The 25,997-nt window shown below is 43.6% G+C and overlaps 1 protein-coding gene, 1 long non-coding RNA gene and 1 pseudogene across 4 annotated transcripts in view; 2 read left to right on the plus strand and 1 right to left on the minus strand.

Moving 5' to 3' along the window:
* Positions 1–4,799, plus strand: part of LOC110586757 — a 37,075-nt gene extending 32,276 nt beyond the window's left edge. Inside the window, exon 3 of the long non-coding RNA XR_002480727.1 lies at positions 4,612–4,799. This is a non-coding gene — a long non-coding RNA (uncharacterized LOC110586757). The remainder of the gene's footprint in view (positions 1–4,611) is intronic.
* Positions 4,800–7,776: 2,977 nt separating this feature from the next.
* LOC123325670 lies at positions 7,777–7,929 on the minus strand (annotated as a pseudogene).
* Positions 7,930–13,722: 5,793 nt separating this feature from the next.
* The window catches only part of SIRT5 (sirtuin 5), a 32,955-nt gene continuing 20,680 nt past the window's right edge, over positions 13,723–25,997 (plus strand). Inside the window, exons 1-4 of one of the 3 annotated variants that reach the window (XM_021697264.2) lie at positions 13,723–13,939; positions 17,356–17,466; positions 21,927–22,076; positions 25,250–25,383. In XM_021697264.2, coding sequence (XP_021552939.1) covers positions 21,962–22,076; positions 25,250–25,383 — 249 coding nt within the window. In that variant the 5' untranslated portion in view covers positions 13,723–13,939; positions 17,356–17,466; positions 21,927–21,961. The remainder of the gene's footprint in view (positions 13,940–17,355; positions 17,467–21,926; positions 22,077–25,249; positions 25,384–25,997) is intronic. The other 2 variants (XM_021697267.2, XM_021697265.2) reach the window with 2 other exon arrangements.

Below are 25,997 nucleotides of genomic sequence, written 5' to 3' on the forward strand. Positions count from 1 at the left end.
ACCATACTGTATTGATTATTATTGCTTTGTCATACAGTCTGAAGTCAGGAAGTGTGATGTCTCCAGCTTTGTTCTTCTTTCTCAAGATTGCTTTGGCTATTTGGGGTCTTTTGTGATTCCATGCAAATTTTAGAATTGTTCTATTTCTGTGAAAAATGTTAGTATTTTGATAGGGCTTGCATTGTTTTTATTGATTGCTTTGGCTTTGAGTAGATGGACATCTTCAACAATATCAGTTCTTCCAATTCATGAGCATAAAATATCTTTCCATTTATTTGTGTCTTCCTTAATTTCTTTCATCAGTGTACAGATCTTTCACCTCCTAGGTTAAATTTATTCCCAGGTATTTTATTCTTTTTGAGGCAATTGTAAATGGGATTGTTTTCTTAATTCCTCTTTCTGTTAGTTCATTATTAATGTATAGAAATGCAGCTGAGTTTTGCATATTGATTTTGTATCCGACAACTTTACTGAATACGTTTATCTGTTTTTTTGATAGAGTCTTTAGGGTTTTCTGTATACAATATCATTTTATCTATAAATAGAGACAGATTTACTTCTTTCATTCTGATTTGGATGCCTTTTATTTTTCTTGCCTAATTGTTCTGGCTAAGGCTTCCAGTACTATGTTGAATAAGAGTGGCATGGGTGGGCATCCTTATCTTGTTCCTGATCTTAGAGGAAAAGCTTTCAACTTTTCACTGGTGACTATGATGTTAGCAGTGGGCTTGTCATATATGGCCTTTATTATATTGAGGTATGTTCCCTCTATACCCACTTTATTGAGATTTTGTCATGAATGGACATTGAATTTTATCAAATGTTTTTTCTGCATTTATTGAGATGGTCATATGATTTTTATCCTCATTTTGCTAATGTGGTGTATCACATTGATTGACTTGTGGTTGTTGAACCATCCTTGCATCCTTGGAAGAAATCTCACTTGATGATGGTATGTGATCCTTTGAACATGTCATTGAATTCAGTGTGCTAATATTTTTTTTAAGATTTTTGCATTTATGTTCATTAGGGATATTGGCCAGTAATTTCTTTTCCTATAGTGTCCTTGTCTAATTTTGCTATCAGCATAATGCTGGCCTGATAAAATGAATTTGGGGGTATTTCCTCCTCTTCTATTTTTTGGAAGCACTTGAGGATTGGTATTAATTCTCTTTTTAAAAAAAAGATTTTATTTATTCATTTGAGAGAGACAGAGAGAGCATGAGCATGGGGAGGAGCAGAGGGAGAGGGACAAGCAGACTCCCTGCTGAGCAGGGAGCCCAACGTGGGGCCCAGTCCCAGGACCCTGAGATCTTGACCTGAGCTGAAGTCAGACACTTAACTGACTGAGCCACTCAGGTGCCCCATCGATTGGTATTAATTCTTTAAATGTTCGGTAGAATGCACCAGTGAATATAACCATCTGGTCCTAAACTTTTTTTTTTTCATTTATTTTTACTCTGATCTATGGTATTTCCTTCTTTCTACTACCTCTGGGCTTAGTTTGTTCTTCTAGTTCCTTCAGGTATAAAGTTAGGTTGTTTATTTGAGATATTTCCTATTTCTTTTTTTTTTTTAAGATTTTATTTATTTATTCATGAGAGACAGAGAGAGAGTGAGGCAGAGGCAGAGGGAGAAGCAGGCTCCCCACTGAGCAGGGAGCCCGATGCGGGACTCGATCCCAGGACTCTGGGATCATGACTTGAGCCAAAGGCAGACACTTAACCATCTGAGCCACCCAGGTGCCCATCTTTCCTGGATCTTAATATAGGCATTTATTGGTATGAACTCCCCCCGCCCCCCTTAGAGCTGCTTATACTACATCCCATAAATTTTGGTATGTTATGTTTTCATTTTCCTTTGTCTCAAAACTTTTTTTTTAATTTCTCTCTTGATTTTTCTTTGATCCACTCATTTTTTAATAGCATGTTGGTTAATCACCACATATTTGTGAATTTTCCAGTTTTCTTCTTATAATTGATTTCTAGTTTCATATCATTGTGGTCAGAAAAAAAAAAACGCTTGGTATGTTTTCAGTCTTCTTCAATTTACTGAGATTTGTTTTGTGGCCTATTGTAAGATCTATTGTGGAGAATGTTCCATGTACTTGAGAAGATTATGTATTCTGCTGCTTTTGAGTGGAATGTTCTGTACAAGACTGTTAAGTCCATCTGGACTAACTTGTCATTTAAGTCCCATGCTTCCTTATTGATTTTCTATCTGGATGAAGAAAGTGGGGTATTAAAGTCCTCTGTTATTATTGTTTTGCTGTCTATTTCTCCCTTAAGGTCAGTCCCTTTGCTTTATATAGTTAGGTACTCCTATATACTGGGTGCATTAGTATTTACAAATGTTATATCCTCTTGTTGGATTGACACCTCTGTCATTATATGATGTCCTTCTTTGTCTCCTATTACAGTCTTTGGCTTAAAGTCTATTTTTTCTGATATAAATATAGCTGCTCCAGCTTTCTTTTGGCCTCCATTCGCATGGAACAGCGTTTTCCATCCCTTCACTTTCAGTCTGTATATGTCCTTAAAGCTAAAGGGAGTCTCTTAAAGGCAGCATATAGTTAGTTGGGTCTTGTTTGTTTGTTTTAATCCATTCATCCACTCTATGTCTTTTGATTGGGGAATTTAGTCCATTTACACTTAAAGTAATTGTTGATTGGTATGGACTTATTACCATTTTGTTAAGTGTTTTCTGGCTGTTTTGTTCCTTTCTTCTTCTCTTGCTCTCTTCCTTTGTGATATGATGCTTTTCTGTGGTATGCTTAGATTCCTTTCTTTTTATCTTGTGTATCTGCTGTATGTTTTTCCTTTGTGGTTGCCAGAGGCTTACATAAAGCAATTTACATTTATAACAGTCTATTTTAAGTGAATAACAACTTTTTCGAATGCATTCTAGAGCTCTACATTTTTACTCTCTTCCTCCCTCCCCATGTTTTATGATCTCTTTATCTTGCTATTCATTAACAAATTATTATAGTTATAGTTATTTATCTAATATCTTTTTAAATAAAATCACTTCTCTTTTCTTTTCTTTCATTATTATTATTATTTCTTTTTTAAGAGAGAGAGAGAGCATGCATGCATATGGGAGCTGGGAGAGGCAGAGGGAGAGGGACAGAGAGAATTCCAAACAGGCTCCACACCCATTGCGGAGCCCAGTGGTGCCTGATGTGGGGCTCAATCCCATAACCCTGAGATCATAACTTGAGTTAAAATCAAGAGTCGGATGCTTAACTGACTGAGCCACCAAGGTGCCCCAATAAAATCATTCTTCTAATTAAACTAATGGTTTCTGTGGCTTGCAATTAAGAAACAGACCACTATTCTTCTATAACTGCAATTATAGGTCCCCAGACCTCACAAGCTGAGGGTACAAATAAGGTCACTTTACTACTTAGACACTTATTTTGTTAGTTAAATAGCCCACACCTGTATAACTACAGTGTCCCAGGGTGGTTGTTTTTTCCAAGTATTTGTTGTTTGTCTTTTTTATATTTGTAGATATCTCCAAGCTCCTTCATGCCACTGCTCATTTCAGCAAGATGAGTCAGCCCCACCTACCACTTAATAGTCTACTTATTGTTCACATGTCATTTCTCCCATGTAATGGGAGTCACAGTCCTTTCATTGTTCACATGTAATTTCTCCCATATAATGCATAATGACTTTTGAACATGGCTCTTCTTGGCTTACATTCTTAGAGGCCTCCAAGAAAGACCCTTAGCCCCAGGCATCACAGAGTTTAATGAGCTGAATGCTTTAATTTTACACAAGCTTGTCCCTCTTTAGAGCACCTATTTGTCAAGGGGAAGGGGCTGAGGCAGGCTCATGCAATGGCCACTGTGCTCTACCTGAAACCATTGCTCTCCTCCAAACCTTAGTCTTGTTGCTGAGTCCTGCTCAGCATACCTGAGTTTTTCTTCCCTTGGAATGAATTCACGCTCAGGTGCCTGGGTGGCTCAGTTGGTTAAGCATCTGCCTTTGGCTCAGGTCATGATCCCAGAGTCCTAGGATCGAGTCCCACATTAGGCTCTCTGCTCAGTAGGGAGTCTGCTTCTCCCTCTCTCTCAAATAAATAAACAAAATCTTAAAAAAAAAAAAAAAAGAGTGAATTCACTCTCGGAAGCTCTGCATTTATTGCTCTTTCTTCTTTTGAGCTCCCATTCCCCTGCCAGTTCACCAGATATGACTTTCTTGGTGCTCCCCTCTACCATGCACATCCATTATGGAGCGCATGAAGCAAATTCAAAGGACTCGGGAACTGGGTGAAGCCTGGGTGCATGGAAAGTCCCAAGAGTGACAATTACTTGCTTCTTATCCTCTGCCTAACTTTCCTTCTCTGTGGCCAAAAACATCAGAGGAACCCCTCTTTAACCCAGTCCAGTTGAACACCTTGTTCCCTGCCTTGGAGATTCCCAGCTGAGCTCGGAGGTGAGAGGCTATCTCTCCTACCAAATCCCTATGGATTCTAAGTTATTTCTCTTAATTTGGGCCCTTCCCATTTTCTCTCTGCCATTGATATGTGTATTACCTGTCTATCTCTATGTGATAAATGAACCCAAAACTTAGTGGCTTAATACAAACATTTATTGTCTCACAGTTTCTATAGGTCAAGAATACAGGAACAGCTTAGCATGAAGATCCACAAGCTCCAGCCAAGTCTTCACATAACAGCAGCTCTAGCTGACCTCTTAGCTGGGAGATGGGAGCCAGGACCACAGAACTAAGCTGCTGCCAAATCCCTGACCTACAGAAAGTATAAGATAATAAATGCTTGTTGTAAAATCATGCATCTTTGTAATCAATCTCTTACTCCACCCCAGTCCCCTGGCACCTGATCTAGTGTCTTATGCCTACAGTTTTCCTTTTCCAGAGTATGATATCAATAGACCCATACAGTAAGTAGCCTTTTGAGTTTGGCTTTTTTTCCCCCCTTTAAATAATGCTTTTGAGATTCCTCCCTATGGTTGCATAAGTTATTCATTTGCTCCTTTTTATTGCTGAGGAGTATCTCCTTGTAAGGCTGTACACAATTTGTTTATCCATTCACAGTTGATGGATATTTGGGTTGTTTCCAGGTTTTGGTGATTAAGAATACAGCTGCTATAAACATTAGCCCTGAGGTACTTCTGTGAACTTAGGTTTCCATTTCTCTTGAAATACCCAGGAGTGAGATCAAAATGGATCACAGATCTAAATGCGAAGCCCAAACCTACTAAACTTCTACAGCAACATTTTTTAAATAGAACTTTCTGTAACGATGAAAATGTTTTATTATCCTGTAACGTCCAATATAATAGCCAGTAGCCACATGTGGCTATTCAGCCCTTGAAATGTGACTAATGTGGCTAAGAAACTGAACTGTTAATTTTATTTAATTACATTTTTATTAATTCAAATTTAAGTAGCCACATTTGACTAGTGGTTACCATATACGACAAGGCACTTCTAGAGGAAAACACAGAAGAAAATCCTTGTGATTTTGGTTTAGGCACAGATGACTTAGGGCACAAAAATCAAATCATAAGTCATGTATTTTTTTTGATAAACTGGACTTCAACAGAACTTACAAACCTCTGTTCCTTGAAAGAGGCTTATAAGAGGGTGCCTGGGTGGCTCGGTTGGTTAAGCGACTGCCTTCAGCTCAGGTCATGATCCTGGAGTCCCGGGATTGAGTCCCGCGTCGGGCTCCCTGCTCGGCGGGGAGTCTGCTTCTCCCTCTGACCCTCCCCCCTCCTGTGCTCTCTATTTCTCTCTCTCTCAAAAAAAAAAAAAAAAAAAAAAAAATCTAAAAAAAAAAAAGAGGCTTACAAGAAAATGAAGAGACAAGTAACAGAGAAAATATTTGCAAAACAAATACCTGGCTAAGGAAATTCACAGTTTAATAATAAGAAAACAACCCAATTAAAAAAAAATAGGCAAAATATTTGAACAGACACTTCACCTAACAGATTTAGATAGCAAATAAGGACATGGAAAGATGCTCAGCATAGTTATTCATTAGAGAAATGGAAATGGAAATTATCAGCATGTAATACACCTTATACTTAATAGAATGCCTTTTTTTTTAAAGATTTTATTTATTTATTTGACACAGAGAGAGACACAGTGAGAGAGGGAACACAAGCAGGGGGAGTGGGAGAGGGAGAAGCAGGCCCCCCACTGAGCAGGGAGCCCAATGCAGGGCTCGATCCCAGGACCCTGGGATCATGACCTGAGCCGAAGGCAGACGCTTAACGACTGAGCCACCCAGGCGCCCCAATAGAATGCCTTTTTTAAAAAAGATTTTATTTATTTGAGACGGAGAAAAAGAGAAGCGGACTACAGAGAAAGATTTAAAAGATGCCTTTTTTTAGTTGACGTGTAGTTGACATACAATATTATATTAATTTCAGGTGACAACTTATTGATTCAACAATTATATACATATTGCAATGCTCACCACGATAAGTCTAATTACCATCTGTTACCATACAGGGTTATTACAATATTATTATTATTATTTTAAATACAATCTTTTTTTTTTAGATTTTATTTATTTAGTTTTTTGAGAGAGAGCGAATGCGGGCGCACAAGTTGGGGGAGGGGCAGAGGGAGAAGCAGACTCCCTGATGAGCAGGGAGCCCAATGCGGGGACTGATCCCAGGACCCTGGGATCATGACCTGAGCCGAAGGCAGACGCTTAATTGACTGAGCCACCCAGGTGCCCTATCTATCTAGATAGATAGATAATCACATCTTCTTTATCCATTCATCTATCAATGGACACTTGGGTTGCTTCCATATCTTGATTATTGTAAATAATGCTGCAATAAACATAAGGGTGCATATGTGTTTTTTAATTAAATATATACTTTTTTTGAGTAGGAAAACTCAACATCATAAATTTGTCAATTCCCCCTGAATTAGTTTATAAATTTAACTTGATCTCTTAAAAAATACCAATAGAGGGACATCTGGGTGGCTCAGTCGGTTAAGCATCTGCCTTCGGCTCAGGTCACGATCCCGGGGTCCTGGGATCGAGCCCTGCATCGGGCTCCTCGCTCAGCAGGGCTCCTCCTTCTCTCTCTGCTGCTTCCCCTGCTTGTGCTCTCTCTCTGTCAAATAAATAAATAATATCTTTCTAAAACATACCAAGAGAACTCGGCTTGTAGGCATGGGCAGGTTTTTCTAAAATCCATAGGGAGGACCTCAAGGACAACTGTGAACGGAATGGTAAGAGAAACTTCCAGTTAAGTGCTGTAGAATGAAGAGCTCTTTACTCTTCATTTCCCCCTGAGACCGCTCCAAGATGGCAGTAAAGGAAAAACAAAACAAGAAAGGGTGTAAACTCACTAGATCAAAGAGATTTGGGGGGAAAACAGGAGATAAGAAATAGTAACAAATTTGGGGGCAATGGGAAGATGATGGAGGAATAGATTGACTGGAGCTGAGAAAGCTGCATGCGGACGTCTGCCCAGGGCTTGCAGCCGGGAAGGAAGCTGATTTACTGGCTCTGGAGGGCTTAGGAATTTGAGGTACCAGGGAGCAGGAAAGGTGGGGCTAAATCTTGGGACTGAAAGGAACTATCCCAAACATCTCTCCCCTCCCCTCCCCTTTGGTCTCTTTCCCACCCTCCCCCCTCCTACCCCTTGCACAAGGCAAAAGGTTTATTCTTTGGAAAAATTGCACTACACTTGGGGAGAACTCAAGGATTCTAAGCAGAATCGGCGGGGGTGGGGGGGTACTGTACTAAAAAAAAAAGAGAGAGAGAGAACAAGAGAGGATTCAGAGAAAGGATTCAGAAATTTTAATATTCTAAATATTAAATCCTCCCCCTCCCACTGCACCCCAAGCATTCTTGGGAAAAGTTTTCAATTAGCAATAATCGCGCCTCGGATAAACCTCATTGGCTACGATACTGCCACTACGCAAAGCTATCACCCCAAGCATTCTTTTTTTTTTTTTAAATATTTTATTTATTTATTTGCATGAGAAAGAATGAGAGAGAGCACATGAGAGGGGGGAGGGTCAGAGGGAGAAGCAGACTCCCCACCGAGCAGGGAGCCCGATGCGGGACTCGGTCCAGGGACTCCAGGATCATGACCTGAGCCGAAGGCAGTCGCTTACACAAGCATTCTTACACAATTCAGCAGAAAAACTCTGGCAGGTAGGAAAATATCCTCCACCAGCAGGATGCTATATAATTCTTCTTTAAAAGACCCAAAGGCCTCAGAGATGGACATTTTTGTCCCCTCCGTCCCCAAGTGAACTAGCTCTGTCCTCATCCAGTGGCCCTACAGTGAGGCCCAATGGTGGACACCTCTTCCTCCTCCCATACCTTAAGTATCCGATCACATTTTTAGAGTCTTACTTAGGAACAGATAGTCAAGGATCACCAGATATTTGAGGAAAGTCTTCAACATGAAAGACAGACCAAAACAGAGAAAAGCAAGTCAGGAAAAATAGCACAGTGTAAGGAGCAGACGAAAAGAAAACATACACACCACACACACACACATGCACACACAGACACTATAATCATGGATGGATCAAGGTATTAATTGCAAGGCTTCTCGTTGTCTCAAGCTTTTGGCTGAGGTTCAGAAGGTCGAGGACAAAGTAGCTAACAAACACCCCCACCTTTTAAAGAAAGGTGCTAGACCATTCATTCACGTGTAGAGGGGCGCAGTGGCCAACAGCCTGGCTGCAGGTGCTAGGACGCCTGGGTCCAAATCTTGACTCTGCCCTTACTAGCTTGTGACCTTGGGCAGATCAGCTGACTTTTTCGTGCTTTGGTTTCCTTTTCTGTAAAAAAGAAGATAATCAAAGCACCTACTGACAGGGTCATCGTGAGGATTCAAGGAGTTCATAATCCATGCAGTGTTCAGAACAGAGGCTGGTACTTGACGAAAAGCTCAGTGAATGTTAGCTTTTGTTACTGTTATGCATCATCAGCCCCTTACCCACCCTCAGGCATATAGAAGGAAAGGCATTATTTGGGTATAGTTGTTAAAATGTAGGTGTCTTTCCTGTACCATCATGGGGGAGCACAGGGGAGTCTGTCCTCACCTCCAGCCAGCTAAGGACGGCGCTTCAGTAAGCACCCAGAGAGTTGACCTGTGTGCCCTGTTGCTGGACGGATTTGGGACTGATATTCGGTATATTCCTGAGAAAGCCCGAAGGTGAGAAGATGGGGCTAGACAGGCTTGAGGTGGCACGACAAAGAGGGTTGTGTAGGAATGCCTTCATTTCTAGGGTTTGGCAGGGAAAGGATTTATACACATTTTTCATGGGCTGGATATGGCCCCATAGAAGGGGAGTTGGCTGGTGGTTTTCTTGGAAAGGGTCCTGTTTTGTGGGCTTTCTGCCAGGGGAGAGATGGCCTCAGCCAGCAGAGGTTCAAGCATGCCAAGAGGCAGAAACTGAGGGGGCCTTGATTACGTCAGGGGAACTTTGGCTAAAAGAACCCCCCAAACTCTACAGTCTCCCACAAAAGGAAGAATGGGCATCTGGACACTGCTGGGACTTTGATCCTTATCCTTGAAGTATCTGGAGTCCAAGGAGCAGGGTAAAGGGGAGAGATGTCCTCGAGCCTGGACGTGCCCCACCTAACCCACTCCTCCCCCTTCTCAATAAGTGGGAAGTTTTCTGTTCAGTAGGAAGCACTTGTAAGTGTGGAGAACTGGGATACCTGATCTCAGATAGAGGGAGGCACGAAAAGAGAACTACCTCTGTAGATCAAAGTGGAAGTGAAAAGACCCAACTGGGAAATTCCCTTTGAGTGGGGCCATTGGGACACACTGCCATTCTTCCAATGGCTTTAAAAAGATAAAAGGTATTGCATCCACAAAACAAAACAAAACACAAACAAAAAAAGTACAGTTTTTAAACATGGAAAGAAAGAACAGGGCTCTTGGATGTGTTAACCTTAAAAACAAAACAGTTATTTTACCAGCAAAAATGGGTTTATTCAGGAATAGAAGCAGAGAATTGCAATTCAGGACACGCAAGCTGCCGCCAAACCGCAGGCAAGTCCAACAAAAGAGAGGGGGAGAAAACGTTATTTTATGGAGAAGAAGGAGGAAGCTGGGAAGGATTATTCTGAATGAAAGTCCATAGGACAAAAGCAAGAGTTCAGGGTGATGAAATTTTCTCATTGGCTGGGTTGCAGGGGCAGTGGATTTCTTGTAGGAGATGCAATGTACACCTTTTCCTTGTTGGGGCTGGTAATTGATGATTCTTTCCTATTGGCCATCCTTCTGTTGGGGCCTGAAATTGACATTTCCTATAGTTGATGTTGAGTGGTGAGGCTCTCCCTTCTATCCTCTGGACTCTACTTTAGTGAGGTTTCCCTTTATTAATAATCACATACGTAAAGAATAAGGGTACCGACTCCCCTACACCCCACCATCCAACTACCAAAAGATTGAGTCCTCTCTGCTCCAGACTGCTGTCTGATGTAGCCTTTCCCTATGACCTAGCTTCCCTCACCGCAGAGCATGCAAACTCCTACACCCCCCATTTCCTGTCTTCCACCGCTCACAGCTCAGTTATTTGTGTTAATTTTATTTCTTAAGCTTGAGCTGTGTGCATTGTTGCTGTATCATATGAGGCCGTATTATATGCAAATGGGCCAACCAGCTAACAGAGGAGAGAGCCACAGCCTTTGGATGCTGTGTGTGCCAGATCTCTCTTAGGACAGGGTCATTCTTGGTGTTAACCAGTCCTCTAGCCTCATACTGAATCCTGAAGAACCTGGGCAGAGAGGGCCTTGGTCTCTTGCTGTTTTTCATGAAGGGCCCAAGATGCATGGGGCTGGTGGACTGGGGGCATAGGGCTGAATCTTACCTTGGTGTGTTATTGTGAAAACAGGCTGGAGCTGGGAGATGGGAGAATCTAGTGGGGCTGGGATTTTGCACAATTTCTCGATTGTGTGTATATCTCTTCTAGTTTTGCAGTCTTGATGTCTATTTTCTTGCTGTTCTCCCTTAGTATTGAGTAAAACCCTTGGGAAGTTTTAGCCTTCTTGTAAGTAGGTCAAAATCAGTCAATCGGTAAAGGACACCCAGCCTAGATGTTTACGTCCCCATTTGCATTTGTACCAGGGGCAGTCTACCCCTGAGGGGCAGCATGATAATCAGCAAAGTGAGTGACTCTGAGAGGATAAAAAAGTCAGGGTGGGGTAGATTTTCTTCACAGAGGTAAAGTTTGGCAGGTCTGAATCTCACCAGAGGGAGGGAGGCAATAAGCAGTACCTCCCAGCATATGTGCTCCTCAACTCCTATAACACCTTCTTGGTTATGCCAGGAAAACCTCTGTCAACAGGGTGTGTTGTGGATAAACTGTTTTTGCTTGTTTATTTTTGGTTTGTTCTGTGTTGCTAGGGACTCATAAGCAACATGAAAGAAAAAGAAATTTGCTTCTTCATTTTGGTAAAGATAGCCAAGCCATTATCCTCTGAACTCTAGGCTGCTTTCCCTCTGAACTTGACCTCCCTGGGCTTCAGTTTCCCCACCTGTAAAGTGGGGACTGCAGTATCTCTTTTATCAAATGAGGTTGCTCATTTATTCATGTAACATATATTAAATGCATTAATAAATTGGGCATCCACTGTCAGGCACTGTGAGGGACTGGAAATTCCCTGGTGAGCGACCAGAGACTAAAAGGTCATCTTCAGGGAAGCTTACAGGCTGGTGGGAGAGAGAAAATGTAATCAAATAAACAGAAATACATTTGAAATCTTCCCTGGGAGAGCTACTATGATGTTGTCGGATCCTGTATCAGGAACAAGGGATCTCACATAATGGGGGGTTAGGGAGAGCTGGGGTCAAAGAAGGTTTCCTTGAGGAAGGGACAAGTGAGCTGAGACCGGAAGGATGAGAGGAGTTACTCTGGAGGGAATGGGGAAAGAACATGCCAGAAAGAGGGGACAGTCGCTGTTTTGGAAGAACAAGGCCATCAAGAAATTAAGCTGGATGGAGTTGCTTGAAAGATTGAGAGGCTGGTGGCTGATGCTTCAAGAGGAAGGGTCGGCTCTTCCAAGCCTGGAAGAAGGGATGGAGTGGAGGGGTGGTGTGGTGGGGAGTTGTAGGTAGTGGACTCTGGGACCTTGATGGAATGCCATGCCTCAGAGGTGGCTGAACTTGTGGGTAGTGGCAAAGGGCTACGTATCGGGCCTTCAGACTAGGGAAGGTTTTAGTGAGGGGCACTGGACCCCCCCAACTCCCTGAACTCCCAATGTCTGAATGAAGGGAAAGATGAACACCTCATAACTAATCTCCCATGCACAAAAAGCAATCGACCAGCACCTTAATGAGAGGCACTAGATGTGGTAGCCTGGATCTTTGCGTCTGGAGCCAAACTTAGGTTCAAATCCTAGCTCTATCAATAGCTTTTCTGCCCTGGACAGTTACTTGACCTCCCTGGGCTTCAGTTTCCCCACCTGTAAAGTGGGGATTGCAGTATCTCTTTTATCAAGTGGTGGGCAGATTTAAATTGGCTAATGTGTGTTAAGTTCTTGAAAGTGTCCATCACAATGTCTATGCCATATATATGTTAGGGAAAAGTCAGCCAGATGTGAGGCCCTCCTCCAATAGCTTTTTTTTTTTTTAAAGATTCTATTTATTTATTTATTTGACAGAGAGAGACAGCAAGAGAGGGAACACAAGCGGGGGTGGGGGTGGGGTGGGAGACGGAGAAGCTGGCTCCCCGCTGAGCAGGGAGCCCAATGCAGAGGTTCGGTCCCAGGACCCTGGGATCATGACCTGAGCCGAAGGCAGAAACCTAAGGACTGAGCCACAGAGGTGCCCCTCTCCTCGAATATCTTTGGACTCCCCAACTCCCTGAGGGGCTGGTACAGCCTACAGGAGCAAGAGGGGTTTCCAAAGTGGGCTGAATTTCCAGCCAAGCTAGGAAGTGGTTGAGGTTTGAGACGGGGAAAACAAATGTTAAGGTAACATTTTTTGCTCCCAAGTTCCCAGAGCATCTCCTGTTCAGATCCACGAGCAATTCCACTGTAGGAAAGTAGTGCAGGTGGTAAGCCTGAATCAAAACTGAGAAAGATGAGCGATTTTAAGTGGAATCAGACACGTGGAACCACATGGGTCACCGAGTCCTAGAGACCCTCAAACTCTTCCCTTCGGACACGCAGGTAAAGATCACAGTGGGGGTGCCTGGGAACCCAACGGACCATCACTGGAAAGAGCGTTTCAGGGAGAGCTGCCCCAACATTTGAAATGCTCTATCCTGAAGTTGTGTAATCCAGCTGCGGGCTCAAACAGGAAAGCAGGTAATAATTCACGACATATGAGGGATGCTCACAAAGACGCAGCAAGACACCGCTCCTTACCCCGCTCCGCTGTCCCGCAAAGCAACTGTCGCTGGGGCACAGACAGGAGCCAGGAGCGGGGGCGGCCCGCGGGGTTCGCCAGCGCCGCCACGCTGGGTCTCCGGCAGGGGCCGCTGCAGCGGGGCAGGCGGGCCGGCCCGCCCCTCCCCCCGCCCCCGCGGCACGGCTCGCCCCCGCGCCAGGGCCGCCGCCGTTCCCGCCTCCTGCAGGTGCGTCTCTCGCGGCCCGAGGGCCCGGCGGCCTTCCTCGGCTCCAGCCCTGGGGGCCCGGCTCAGCACGCGCACCGTCCGCGACCGGGACCTCCGCGGGCCGGGCCAGGACGAGGCGGGGCGGGGGCGGGGGCGGGGGCGGGGCCGGCCGGCGCATGCGCGCTCCCCCCTTCCGGAATCCTTGACGGGCGGGAGAGCGAGGGGGAGGGGAGCGCACCCCGCTTCTGCGGGAAGAGTCCCCCCCCCGCCCAGAGGCTCTCCGGGCTGGGCAGCTGCACGTGCGGAGCCCCGAGCCCGGGTGTCGTCCGAGCATAGCCTACGGGCAGCTGCCGCCCGACAGACGAGGGAGGGGGCAGGAAGCGAGGTTCAAAGTCACGCGGCCGGAGCAGGTGGGCCTCGTAGGTCGCTGTGAAGGGGGAGCCGCGGGAGGGCTCTGAGCGGAGCGTCCCGTCTGAGTGGAGCCAGTGTGGCCACTGGCAGCAGCCCGGGTGGCAGATGATGGTGGCCGGGCTGGTGGCTGCGGGCGTGGGAGGAGGGGTCGGAGCAGGGACGGAGTTGAAAGGTGCAGCTCTCAGAACTTGCGGACCAGCCGGGCTGTGGAGTGTGAGCTGTGAAAGGGAGAGGTCAGGTTCAAGAAGATGCCTAAGGCTTTGCGGGGAGAAGGTGTGGGGAAGGTTCGGGAGGTCGGGTGGGGCTGTGTGAGGTGGGAGCCGTTTGTTGGACATTGGAGGGGGGATGCAGTCTGGAACCCTGGGAGGATGGGAGACCCAGAGAGGTAGGAGGAAAACCTGGAAAGCGTGGTGTTGGGGAACCAGAAGAAGCGAATGTTTGCTGGAGAGGTGATCAAAGGGGTCAGAGGCTGGACATGGCCAAGAAGGAGGATCCAAATGACCATTGGGTTTAGCACGGTGGATAGAGGTCTCTGGTAGCCTTGACAAGAGCAGTTGGTAGAGGGGAGAGAGGGAATGAGTGTGTCCGTTTTCATGGCAGGGGACTGGTACATTGCACTTACTTAGCTCAGAGGGGTTCAAAAAGTATTTTATTTGTGTAAGTTTTTGCAGTTCCTACTTTAAATCACTGTTTTTCCTAAAGTTTTTTTTTTTAAATCTCGAATTCCTGATACAACCTTTCATTTCATTTACTGTATTTTTCAGAATTGGTAGGGTGCCACAGGGAACATTTTTCTTTTTTTCTAATCAGTAGGTGATTTCAAAAGTCTGGTTAAACAGGGGACTGCCATTTACCCAGAGTAAGCTCCATGTTTGGGGAACCAGCCCTACACCCAGAAAGTTCCCAATGACTGTTTGCTGAATGAGTTTATTTTCTCCCCTGTGGTCTGTCTGCCCACCCTGAAGATAAAAGGCAGAGTAATGGAATTCTCCAGTCACTGAATCAGCACAGTGGAATTTGGTTTTCCTCTTGAACAGGACTGTAAGCTTGTGGAAGGTAGAACCGCTGCTCACCCTGACCCCCCAGAAAAGCAAATAAATGTTGGCACAGAAGATGCTTCCAGTAAATACTTTGTGGGAGCATCTGAAAATAGTCTTATGTTCTGAGCATTTCTGATCTTGGAAGTACATTTCAGGTCGCACTGTTCAAAAACATGTCAATGTTTTGTATTTATTTTATTTTATTACTTTTTAAAGATTTTATTTATTTGAGAGAGAGCGCCCAGAGGGAGAGTGAGAGGGAGAAACAGACTCCCTCCCATGACCTGAGCCGAAGGCAGACGCTTAACCAACTGAGCCACCCAGGCACCCCAGATATTTTGTATTTAATCTCTAGTTTGTTTGCACATTCACTGAAACACTTGCAGAACATCTTTTAAATTAATGGAAAATTTAGCAAAACGTTTCCCACATTCTTTAAAAAAAAAATCATGTGAAGTGTTCACTAATGAAACAGGAAGAGGAATGGTTTCTTGAGACCAGAAATTTTCTGATTCATTACTTAAGATAGACACGAAAAACTTAGATTCTACTAATAAATTAATAAGTTAGTATGATAAAAGATTTGAAATACAAATAATATACATGTTTAGAAAGTGTTTTAATTGTATTATAGTCCACGAGTGTGTGGATACATGCATCTATATAATATATGTGTGTGTCATTAGACATAATTCACATGAGAACTAAAGCTGTTTTCCCAAGAAGTACTTGGTGATTGCATTTCCTAGGCAAAGAATCTAGAAACTAATGATTTTTGGAAATGTTGAAACATGAGCAAGTAAAACTTTTTCCTACTTTATTATTTTGATTTCAGTGTTACGGTGAAAGTAATTTTACTACTCAAGAATGAAAACTTTTGAGCAGAAAACTTAGATGAAAAATTAGTAACATTTTACCCAGATAATACATCCTAATCTTCTCAATCATACAATTAAAAATTCCTTAATATTCTCATTTAAAAAAAAATTTTCTAAAGATTTTATTAATTGATTTCTATACCCAATGTGGGGCTCAAACTCAAAACCCCGAGATTCAGAGTTGCATGCTCTATTGACCAGCTCGGCACCCCAATATTCTCAAATTTTTGATGACTGTTTATAATTAGCAACAAATTCAATACTCATGCTCAGAATAGAATGAAGATTTGTCTTCATTTCATAGCTATTCAGTAGAAGACCCATCACTGAGACCTTCTTGCAGAAGAACTTTAGACAAAGCAATATCGCTAGTTGCTTTATGTTGACGCCTCGATTTTAATTCCTTACATTCTTTGAAGTTCTTAATGACTTTTAAAACCCTACCTTCATGTCTGAGAAAAAATATGACCGTTTATTCAGGAGTTATCTAGAAGTCTTTGACAGTAAGTAGGAATGTTTGCAAACATCTGAAAACCTACAGAAGAAGAAAAGCATTTTCTGGAACAAACTGATGTCTCCAAATTTAAGTATTAGAAAGCAGCAGTGGAATCAAACATCTTCATCTTTGAGAGAAATAACTAAAGGCATATATTGGGCGCCTGGGTGGCTCAGTTGGTTAAGCGACTGCCTTCGGCTCAGGTCATGATCCTGGAGTCCCGGGATTGAGCATCGGGCTCCCTGCTCGGCGGGGGGTCTGCTTCTCCCTCTGACCCTCTTCCCTCTCGTGCTCTCTGTCTCTCATTCTCTCTCTCAAATAAATAAATAAAATCTTTAAAAAAAAAAGGCATATATGAAGCTAAAAATGATAGCATAAGTAATTTCATACTATACGTAAGAAGGTTTTGGTCAAGCTAGGCAGTATTGCGAACTTTAATTTTCCCAGTTTTTATCAAGATGTGCAGGTTTAACAATGATCATCTATGACAGTATTTTAAAGCCTCAGATGGATCTGAGATCCTCAAATGAATCTTTTCTTGATAATTATTGACTCTGGGTGTTGGAAGCATGAGTTCGGTTTTTGTATATGTTTAAATTTTTCCATAATTAAAAAAAATAAACTATCGTAACGCCTCACTTGTTCCTTACTGAGGTGTTTCTTTCTTTTTTTTTTTTTAAAGATTTTATTTATTCATTTGAGACAGAGAGATACAGAGAGAGGGAGAGAGAGAGCACGAGCAGGTGGGAGAGGCTGAGGGAGAGGGAGAAGCAGACTCCCCACTGAGCCGGGAGCCCGATGTGGGGCTCGATCCCAGGACCTGGAGATCATGACCCGAGCTGAAGGCAGACGCTTAACTATCTGAGCCACCCAGGTGCCCCCTTACTGAGGTGTTTCAAATAATAGTTTTTCCAAATAAATTGAAGTTTGTCAAAAGCCTATGATGCCCATGCTGGTTGAAAATCACGCCAAGCCATTTTCCCCCCACGTCCTTTAAACAGGGCACTGTGGTGATCTTCATGATGGTCCAGCATCCCCAGTGTTGCAGTCTGCAGGCTGCTCCCCAGGGTTCCAACGCGTCCAAGTCAGCCCACCTGCTCCTCCAGCAGCCGGTAAGCCAGACAGACGCCTTTTTTGGTCTTCCCTTGGCTCTGACCTGCATTCCTTCTCTGCAGAAAGGACTCCAGGCAGCTAGAGAGTCTTGTCCCTTGAGGTTGTTCTGGAAACCAGCGCTATACCATTTTTCTCTAACCTACTCTTTTTCTCAATTCCAAGCTTCTTGTCTAGTCTTTTTGATTACAGCAGAGACAGGTTATGATGAAAATTTGTCAACATGCTTCTTGTTTTTAAGTGAGGTTTACTGAAATACAACATACGTGTTACGAAATTTCAGTCTTCTTATTATATAGTTCCATGAGTTTTTGAAAACCACCACAAAATAAAGACATAGAATTTTCTTGGGGCACCTGGGTGGCTCAGTCATTAAGTGCCTGCCTTCTGCTCAGGTCATGATCTCAGGGTCCTGGGATCGAGTCCCACATCAGGCTCCCTGCCCAGCAGGAAGCCTGCTTCTCCCTCTCCCACTCCCCCTGCTTGTGTGCCCTCTCTCACTGTGTCTCTCTGTCAAATAAATAAATAAAATATTAAAAAAAAAATAGAATTTTCCACTGCTTTAAAAGAGTTCCCTGGCTGTCCCTCTCTCCCCCCACCCCCAGTCCCTGGAAGCCATGGATATGATTTCTGGATGTGATTTCTGTACCTATAGTTTTGTTCTTTCATCATATCATACAAATGGTCTCAAATAGTGTGTAGGTTTTTTTGTTCTGGCTTCTTTTGCTTAGCATAATGCTTTATTTTGTATTACTTTGAAATAATTTTGCAACAGAAATGTTGCAAAAGAGTACACAGAGTTCCCATATACTATTTATCCAATTTCCCCTAAGGTTAACATCTTACCAAACTATAATACAAGGATCTAAACCAGGACATTGACATTGTCACAGTATTATTTGCTAATTTTGCAGACTTCATTCAATTTTGCCAGTTCTCCCACTAGTGTCCCTTTTCGTGTCTTGAATACAATCCAGAATCCCACAGTGCATTTCTTTGTCATGTCTCCTTAGTCTGCGACCTGGGACAAGTGCCCAGTGTTTATTTTTCATAAACTTGGTAAATTTTTTTGAGGAGTACTGGCCAATTTTGCTGTAGACTGCTTCCTCAATTGGAGTTTGTCGGATGTATTCTTAATAATTAAATTGAACTAACGCATTTTGGGGAAAAATACTGCAGAAGTGATGTTTTGCCTTCTTACTGTATCCTCTAAGGAGGTAGGTGGAGTCAGTATGTCTTATTACTGGTGATGTTAATTTTGATCGCTTAGGTAAGGTAGGGTCTGCTGGGTTTTTCTTCTGTCAAGTTACTATTGCATAACACTTGAAAAACTCACCCTTGTTTTTGCGTGTATTACCAGTTTGTTCTTTTCATTGTGGAATAGTATTTCATTGTATGGATGAACCACAGTTTTTAAATTTTGTTTTGTTTTGTTTTTACCCCTTTACAAGTTGATGGACATTTGGTTTGCTTCCATTTTTTTCTGTCCCGGCACTATGCAATGGACCCTGGTGTTCACAGAACACCAACATCAGACAAGGCTCCCCCATGACCACGGTGAATCAGCACAAAAACAAGACAAATCTGTAATTAGGTCTGAACCCAAACAAAAACAAGAACATTTTCTAAACCACAAAAAATGACACAACATCCTCCTATACAGGCTAATAGGAGCGACTGCTGCTTCTTGATCCCAACTCGAGCCCTGTTTTACTCCTTGTACCTTTTAGGTAAGATGCACTTAGATAACCAAGGTATCCTGTCTCCTGAAGGCTTGCAGTCCAGAACAAAGCCTTGCTTCCACAAACCCTCCCTAGCCTTCCTAACACAAGCCCCGATCCTGTAATAAATCCTTTCTATCACTGTTCCTGAGACCCTGCACGTCTTTATAGCGTGTTTCTCTCTCCTTGCAACTTGCTCAACTACAGGTGTGTTTGTGGTCTTTCGCTGGAGAACACGGACACTGTAAACAACATACAAACACATGTATTGAAAATCCTTGCTGCTCCTCTTGTCTCTAAACATCCTATTTCCCACCAACCTTCAACTCTTTTTACTAATTAATTGGGAATTCTTCCCTTTTTTTAATGCAAATGCAGATCAGTACTATGGTTTATACTTCTGTCTCCTTCCCTTTCTCTTACAAAACACTATTGCATCTGGCTTTTTCCCTTCAACATTATTCTGGAGATGTCTGTCAAGGTTCTAGAGTCTTGGGGTGCCTGGCTGGGTCTCTTGGTAGAGCATGCAATTCTTGATTTTGGGGTTGTAAATTCAAGCCCTATGCTAGGCATAGAGCTTACATTAAAAAAATTAAACGTTAGAGAGAATGTCTTTTTTTTTTATTAAGCATGTGAGATCTGCACATTGGAATGATTTGTGGAATAAATCTGATTTGGCACTGATAGGCTTTTAAAATTTTCTTACTTTATTTTTTTAAATTTAAAAAATTTTTTAGTGACAGGTTTTTGAGCCTCATCTTCCAGACATTTATTTTTAACCTCTCTTGATATCCTCTGCCCTGCTGATACCAGCCATCACTTCTGAAGTCAGTGAGCTAGCTATCTGCTTATAAATACTGAATCAACCAGCAAATCACATTTAATCACTTTGTTCATTTTTTTTTAAGATTTTATTTATTTATTTAACAGAGAGACAGCAAGAGAAGGTACACAAGTAGAGGGAGTGGGAGAGGGAGAAGCAGGCTTCCCGTGGAGCAGGGAGCCCGGTGTGGGGCTCGATCCCAGAACCCCGGGATCATGACCTGAGCTGAAGGCAAATGCTTAACTACTGAGCCACCCAGGTGCCCCTCATTTGTTTTTTTTAAATTGTAATAAAATACACATAACCTAAAAATTTACCATCTTAACCATTTTTAGGGCAACAGTTCAATAGTGTTAAGTATGTACATTCACATTGTTGCATAACCAATCTCCAGAACTCTCTTTATCTTACAAAACTGACACCCTATGCCTAGTACTTTTATTTTTAAACTATTTTATAGTTCACATACAGGAAAATTAACCCATTTTTAGTGTAGTGTTCTATGGGTTTTGACAGACACGATCGTGTAACCACCACCATAATCAAGACATAGGACAATTCTGTCACCCCTGAAAATCCCTCATGCCCCTTTATGTATTCACTCCTCCCTGCTCAGGTGACCAATATTTTCTGTCCCCATAGTTTTGTCCCTTCCAGAATGTCCTATTGGTAGAATCATACACACAATCCATTTTTGTCATGCAGTGTATTGTGAATGTGCCATTGTTTATCGATCTCATCCCTCATAGATGGACAGTTAGGTTGTTTCCAGTCTCTTGCTGTTAATCACAGGGATCTAAAGAACAACTATAGATATGTCATTTTGGATGTGGGCAACTCTCACTGTTTTAAAATTTTCCACACTTGGGATTGCTAGGTCAGAGGGAAAATGCACTTGTAATTTTGGTAGGTTGTCTTCCAAAGGGATTATAAAGTTTTGATAATTGTGTTATTTTTCTGTTTTCTAGATCTACAGACCTTTAATTCTGAGTCCTTCCAACAATTTACCCACCAGATAGAAGTCAGCCCTGCCAATTATCCTCTTGGTGTCATTGATCCAAATATTGTCCTCTCTGTCTGTTTTTCTTTCATAAAATTCCTCAGGGATGGATCAAAATTTACTAGATGTCCTTGAAGTCTCAGGTTCCTTTGACTTGATGTCCTCTTGATCTTATTTGTTGTCATATGACATGTCTTCCCTGCCTGGTTCCACTCTCAGAATTTACATTCCCATAGAAATGGTATTTTGACCAAAAGTTGAGAAGACCTAGCTTTTTCTTACTTTTTCATACCTTTTAAAAAGCAACAGAACTTGGGCGCCTGGGTGGCTCAGTTGGTTAAGCAACTGCCTTCGGCTCAGGTCATGATCCTGGAGTCCCGGGATCGAGCCCCGCGTCAGGCTCCCTGCTCAGCAGGGAGCCTGCTTCTCCCTCTGACCCTCCCCCCTCTCATGTACTCTCTCTCATTCTCGCTCTCTCAAATAAATAAATAAATCTTTAAAAAAAAAAAAAAAAAAGCAACAGAACTTGTGTTTCAGATGAATTTTCGTATCTCACCCCTTCCCAAGCCTCTAAGTCAGTGTTTCTCAAACTTGAGCATTCGTCAGAATCAGCTGGAGACAGACATGGGCCCCCCACCTGCAAAGTTTCTGATTCAGTGGGTTTGGGGTAGAGCCCCTGACTTTGCATTTCTAACAGGGCCTCAGGTGCTGTTGCCCCTGGTGGTGTGGGGACAAGTGTTTGAGAATCGCTGCACCAGGGCCCTTGGGAGTGCTTGGGAACACAAATGGAAAACAGTTGGTTTAGAGGAGGAATACCATCAAGATCTGATACTCATGATTTTTGTAAAGGGCATCCTTACATATTTATATGTACAAATACAAGTTGATTCTATTTGTTTCTGTGGTTTTTCCCCAAAGCCCATCTCAGGAATTAGTACCACAAAGAAAACCTGATGCAACCTCTTCAGCTTGTCCCCCGCCGATTACTTTACGGGCTGTATTGTGGACTGAAGTCTCCAGCCTCCTCTGGAACCTGGATTTGCCCAACAATGGCTCGACCAAGTTCAAGTAGGTCTTTCTCAGCCTGCTACCCCTTTGTCTCCGTTGGAATTTGAAGCATCTGAGAGTTCCTGCACTTTGAGGGGGGAATGTCTGTAGTGGAGTGGGTGCTGGGCAGGATTTTGGAGAAAGCCACACTGCTGTTCTCCCCTCAGGCAAACCCCTTCCGGGACAGGATCCCGGATAATCTCTCGGTAGTCAAGTTGAAGTCCTTTGGAGACGTTTTATTGCTTCTCCTAGAATATTTGCACTCAGGCTTCTCACATAGGACTTGTCTTTTAAAGCCCTCACCTCTCACCAAGAGGGGAAAGCTGTCCTTCAGGGTGATACTGAGTTGAGTGTTCTGCACGGGTAGGGTTCCTGTCTCTACCTGGGCCCTTAGTCTGTAGTGAATATAGAGCCTATTTATACAATAAAGGATCTTTGGTGGGCCTGTGAAACATGCTTTAGCATGTTATCGAAAGGCCAAGCTGACCTCTTTTAGCCTATTTTTTTGGATAACTTTTTCTAATACTGCAGGTGTGCTCAGACATAGCAGCCCCTCCTTCCATTTTGCCCAAGCTCAGGAATGGAAAACAACCGAATCCCTTGGTGTTCCTGGCTGTGGAGGACAGGGCAGGCTGCTAGAGGCCATGGGGGACCTGCAAGTGTGTGCCTGACTTCCGCCCAGAGTGGGCCATCTGGGTTTGGAACTGCAAAATGTCCTGGGGTGTTTTCCCTTAGTAGTTGGGAAATGCCCTTTTTTCTTTTCTCCCTCTTCTTCTTTTTAAGATTTTCTACCACATTAACATTATTATATTTACATCCTGTTTTCCAAGAGCCAAACCTGAGTTGACTGTTTTGTTTCTAGAAGTTGCTTAAAGTTGAACCTTAATAGAAGTCATTTTGACCTAGGACCTACTCATCAGTAGGATGACAGAGTTTACATTTCAGGTAAAAACAACAACAACAACAACAACAACATTTAGGGCTAGAGAAAGCTTTATGGGTGAACTTTGAAGTCCTTGAGGACATTTGTAGGGTTTGAACCCAGGAGTCACACAAATAGTCCTTAGTAAAGTACTCGTACCTTTTCTTAAGGTACGCATCTTGTTCTTTCAGGAGATTAGATTAGACTGCACACTCCAGTCCACCCAGACTGGGTTTCTTTTTTCAAATTCTTCCCAGTGGGACGGCTTTCGTGCGCCTCATTTGTCACACTGGTCTAACTCCAAAGGGGATATAAACATGGGCTAAGCTTTGGCAGGGTTGGCAAATGGTTGGACTGGTTATGCCCCAGGGGGACAGTGTGCCGGCACCATTTTCAGTCCTTTGGGACTTAGGCTGCTGGAAACGTGATCCCAGGGAGCTTCAAGAATGTGCTTGGAGAGGAGCCTCTCCTTCTTTGTTTCTGAGAGTCTGCTTTTACTCCCTGTGCCTTCTTCCCAGCAGCCAGAGAGGAGGGGAAGGGGAGAGGAGATAGGGACTTTATTAAGATTCTCAGTCATGGGCCAGTCATGGGGGTGACTCTGGGCTTACGAGGATGAAGCCTCGGAAGGGAGGCATTGATGCGTGAGAAACTAATGGGATCTGTCTTACCAGCTCGGGGTACAAAATGAAGTCACATTCTCGTTCATATCTAAGTTCATTGTCTCTCTGCCCCCATCCCACTAGCTCTCTTTTTTTCCAACCTGCCTGTCCAGGGTTCCGTCTCTCAGGGGATGCTCATTCATTCCAGGGATTAACCTGCTGCATTAGCTGAAGAACTCACTCGTACTTTTGCCAAAATCTGCAGTCCATTAGCATAGGTTAGAAGATGTCTGTGTTGGGGCCATAGGCAATGCTGGTCCGGCATTTCCTTCACCCGGGTGGGGGGGGGGGGAAGGCAGAAGGGGGAGTTTCTCAGCTCTGTACTGCTTATGTACATAGCGCTTACGTACCCCATAGCACTTACGTACCCTGCAAACAGGGGCTTGCAGAGCCACGGTGCCTGGGAGAGAGGGGTGTCGCTCAGACACATGCCCTGTCGTAACCGAATCTCTGTTGCCCAGGAGCAACGATGACATTTCCAAGTCTGGCTCCTCATTCTAAACCTGGGATGAGGACATTTGTTGCAGGGGCAGATTTTACCTTGTAGTCCATGTACAGTGCTTGGTGCAGAGCCTGGGGCACAGGGAGTCCTCCTCGAATGGTGGTTGCTGCCCCTGATGGACAGAGATCAAGGGGGGGAGTACCTGGATGTGCAGAACAAGGCACTCCGTCCCAGAGAGCAAGCTATAGTCTGTGACCATGGTTATCTGCCGCCACGGTATTCTCTGTGTTCAACTCCCTTCTGTTTCCCCAAGTCCCTGGTGACGTCTTCTTGAAAGGTCCAACTCTTACTTGAGTTGTAAAGGAGAAGGTTTTGTGTCCAGGTTTGGAACAGAGCATCTGTTCACCGGGGAGGGGGCCTCACCCTCCCCTTGTAATGATGTTGAGGGAAGCTGAAATTAGCAAGATCCCCAAAGGGAACAGAATTTGGAAGGAAGGGAAGGCTTTGGACGCCAGTGGGCGTGAGGTCAACCCCCCCTACACTAGCTTGTTTTTACTGTTCCGAAGGAAGAGGCTTCCCCATCCATTAGCTTTTAAAAATCTTTGTAACAGCCTGCTGTCGGGAAGGCCCTACTGTGCACATCAAACAGCCAGGAGAGCAGAGGGCTGGTCCTTCCCATCACTTCTCACAGGTGGATGGATGGTTGCGAGTCAGAGTCAAGATTCAAAGCCAATGTCGTGTACCCTGCTTCTTTCTTTAAGATGCTCTACACTCGTACAGCAGGCCACATGGATGGTGTCTTCATGGCACAGGAATGATTTTTTTTAAAGATGTATTTATTTTATTATTTTCATAAAAGATGTATTTATTTGAGAGAGAGAGCATGAGCGAGAAGGGCAGAGAAAGAGAGAGAATCTTAAGCGGACTCCGCACTCAGTGCGGAGCCTGATGTGGGGCTCGATCTCTCGATCCTGAGATCACAACCTGAGCTGAAACCAAGAGTCGGTCGCTCCACTGAACCACCCAGGTGCCCCTGGTACAGGAATGATTTTTATTTGGGGATCCTAAAGTATCATTTCACGCAAGGTCAAGTCAAAATATGAACAACTGATACAGGATATAAATGCCCACACAGTACACTGGATTTATAAAGATTTTATTCTCTCTTTAGATATGGCTGATTTTCGGAAGTTTTTTGCAAAAGCAAAGCACGTGGTCATCATTTCAGGGGCTGGTGTTAGTGCTGAGAGTGGAGTCCCAACTTTCAGAGGAGCAGGGGGCTACTGGAGAAAATGGCAAGCTCAGGTGAGCCGTGTTTCCAGAATACTGCAGAGTTCTCTTGAATGAAGCCGTGCCAGAATCTGACTCGGAGCCTGGTGCCCAATGCAGGGGGCAAAGTTCCAAAATTAACCATGGCTCTCGTCTTGGTTATTTGGGCAACAACACAAAGCGTGTATGATTAAGTTCTCAGACGTAAACAAAACAGCTGCTTTCCTTACTTTCTAGATCTGTAGAGATTGTATTTATTCACGTAACGATTTAGATTTCTTCTAGTAATTAAAGTGGAGTCGGAGAAATCGTGGTTAGCATAGTTCATCACTTTTCTACAGATACTGAAATTAAGTATTACACATTTTTAAAGTTCCTGTGAACTTGTCATATTTTTTTAAAAAAGATTTTATTTATTTGAGAGAGAGTGCGAGTGCACAAGCCGAGGGAGGGGCAGAGGGAGGGGGAGAAGCAGGCTCCCCGCTGAGCGTTTGATCCTAGGATCCTGGAACATGACCTGAGCCGAAATGTAACAGTGTTTCTAATACTGCCTGGTGAACATGACTGTAATGCTGAATGCCGTAAAGATACTATACCCATTCTTTAGTGGGTAGACCAGCTAACTTGAAGCGACTTTATCCATTGCACTA

The sequence above is a fragment of the Neomonachus schauinslandi genome, chromosome 8 (genome assembly GCF_002201575.2).
Source record: "Neomonachus schauinslandi chromosome 8, ASM220157v2, whole genome shotgun sequence".
NCBI classification, from domain to species: Eukaryota; Metazoa; Chordata; class Mammalia; order Carnivora; family Phocidae; genus Neomonachus; species Neomonachus schauinslandi.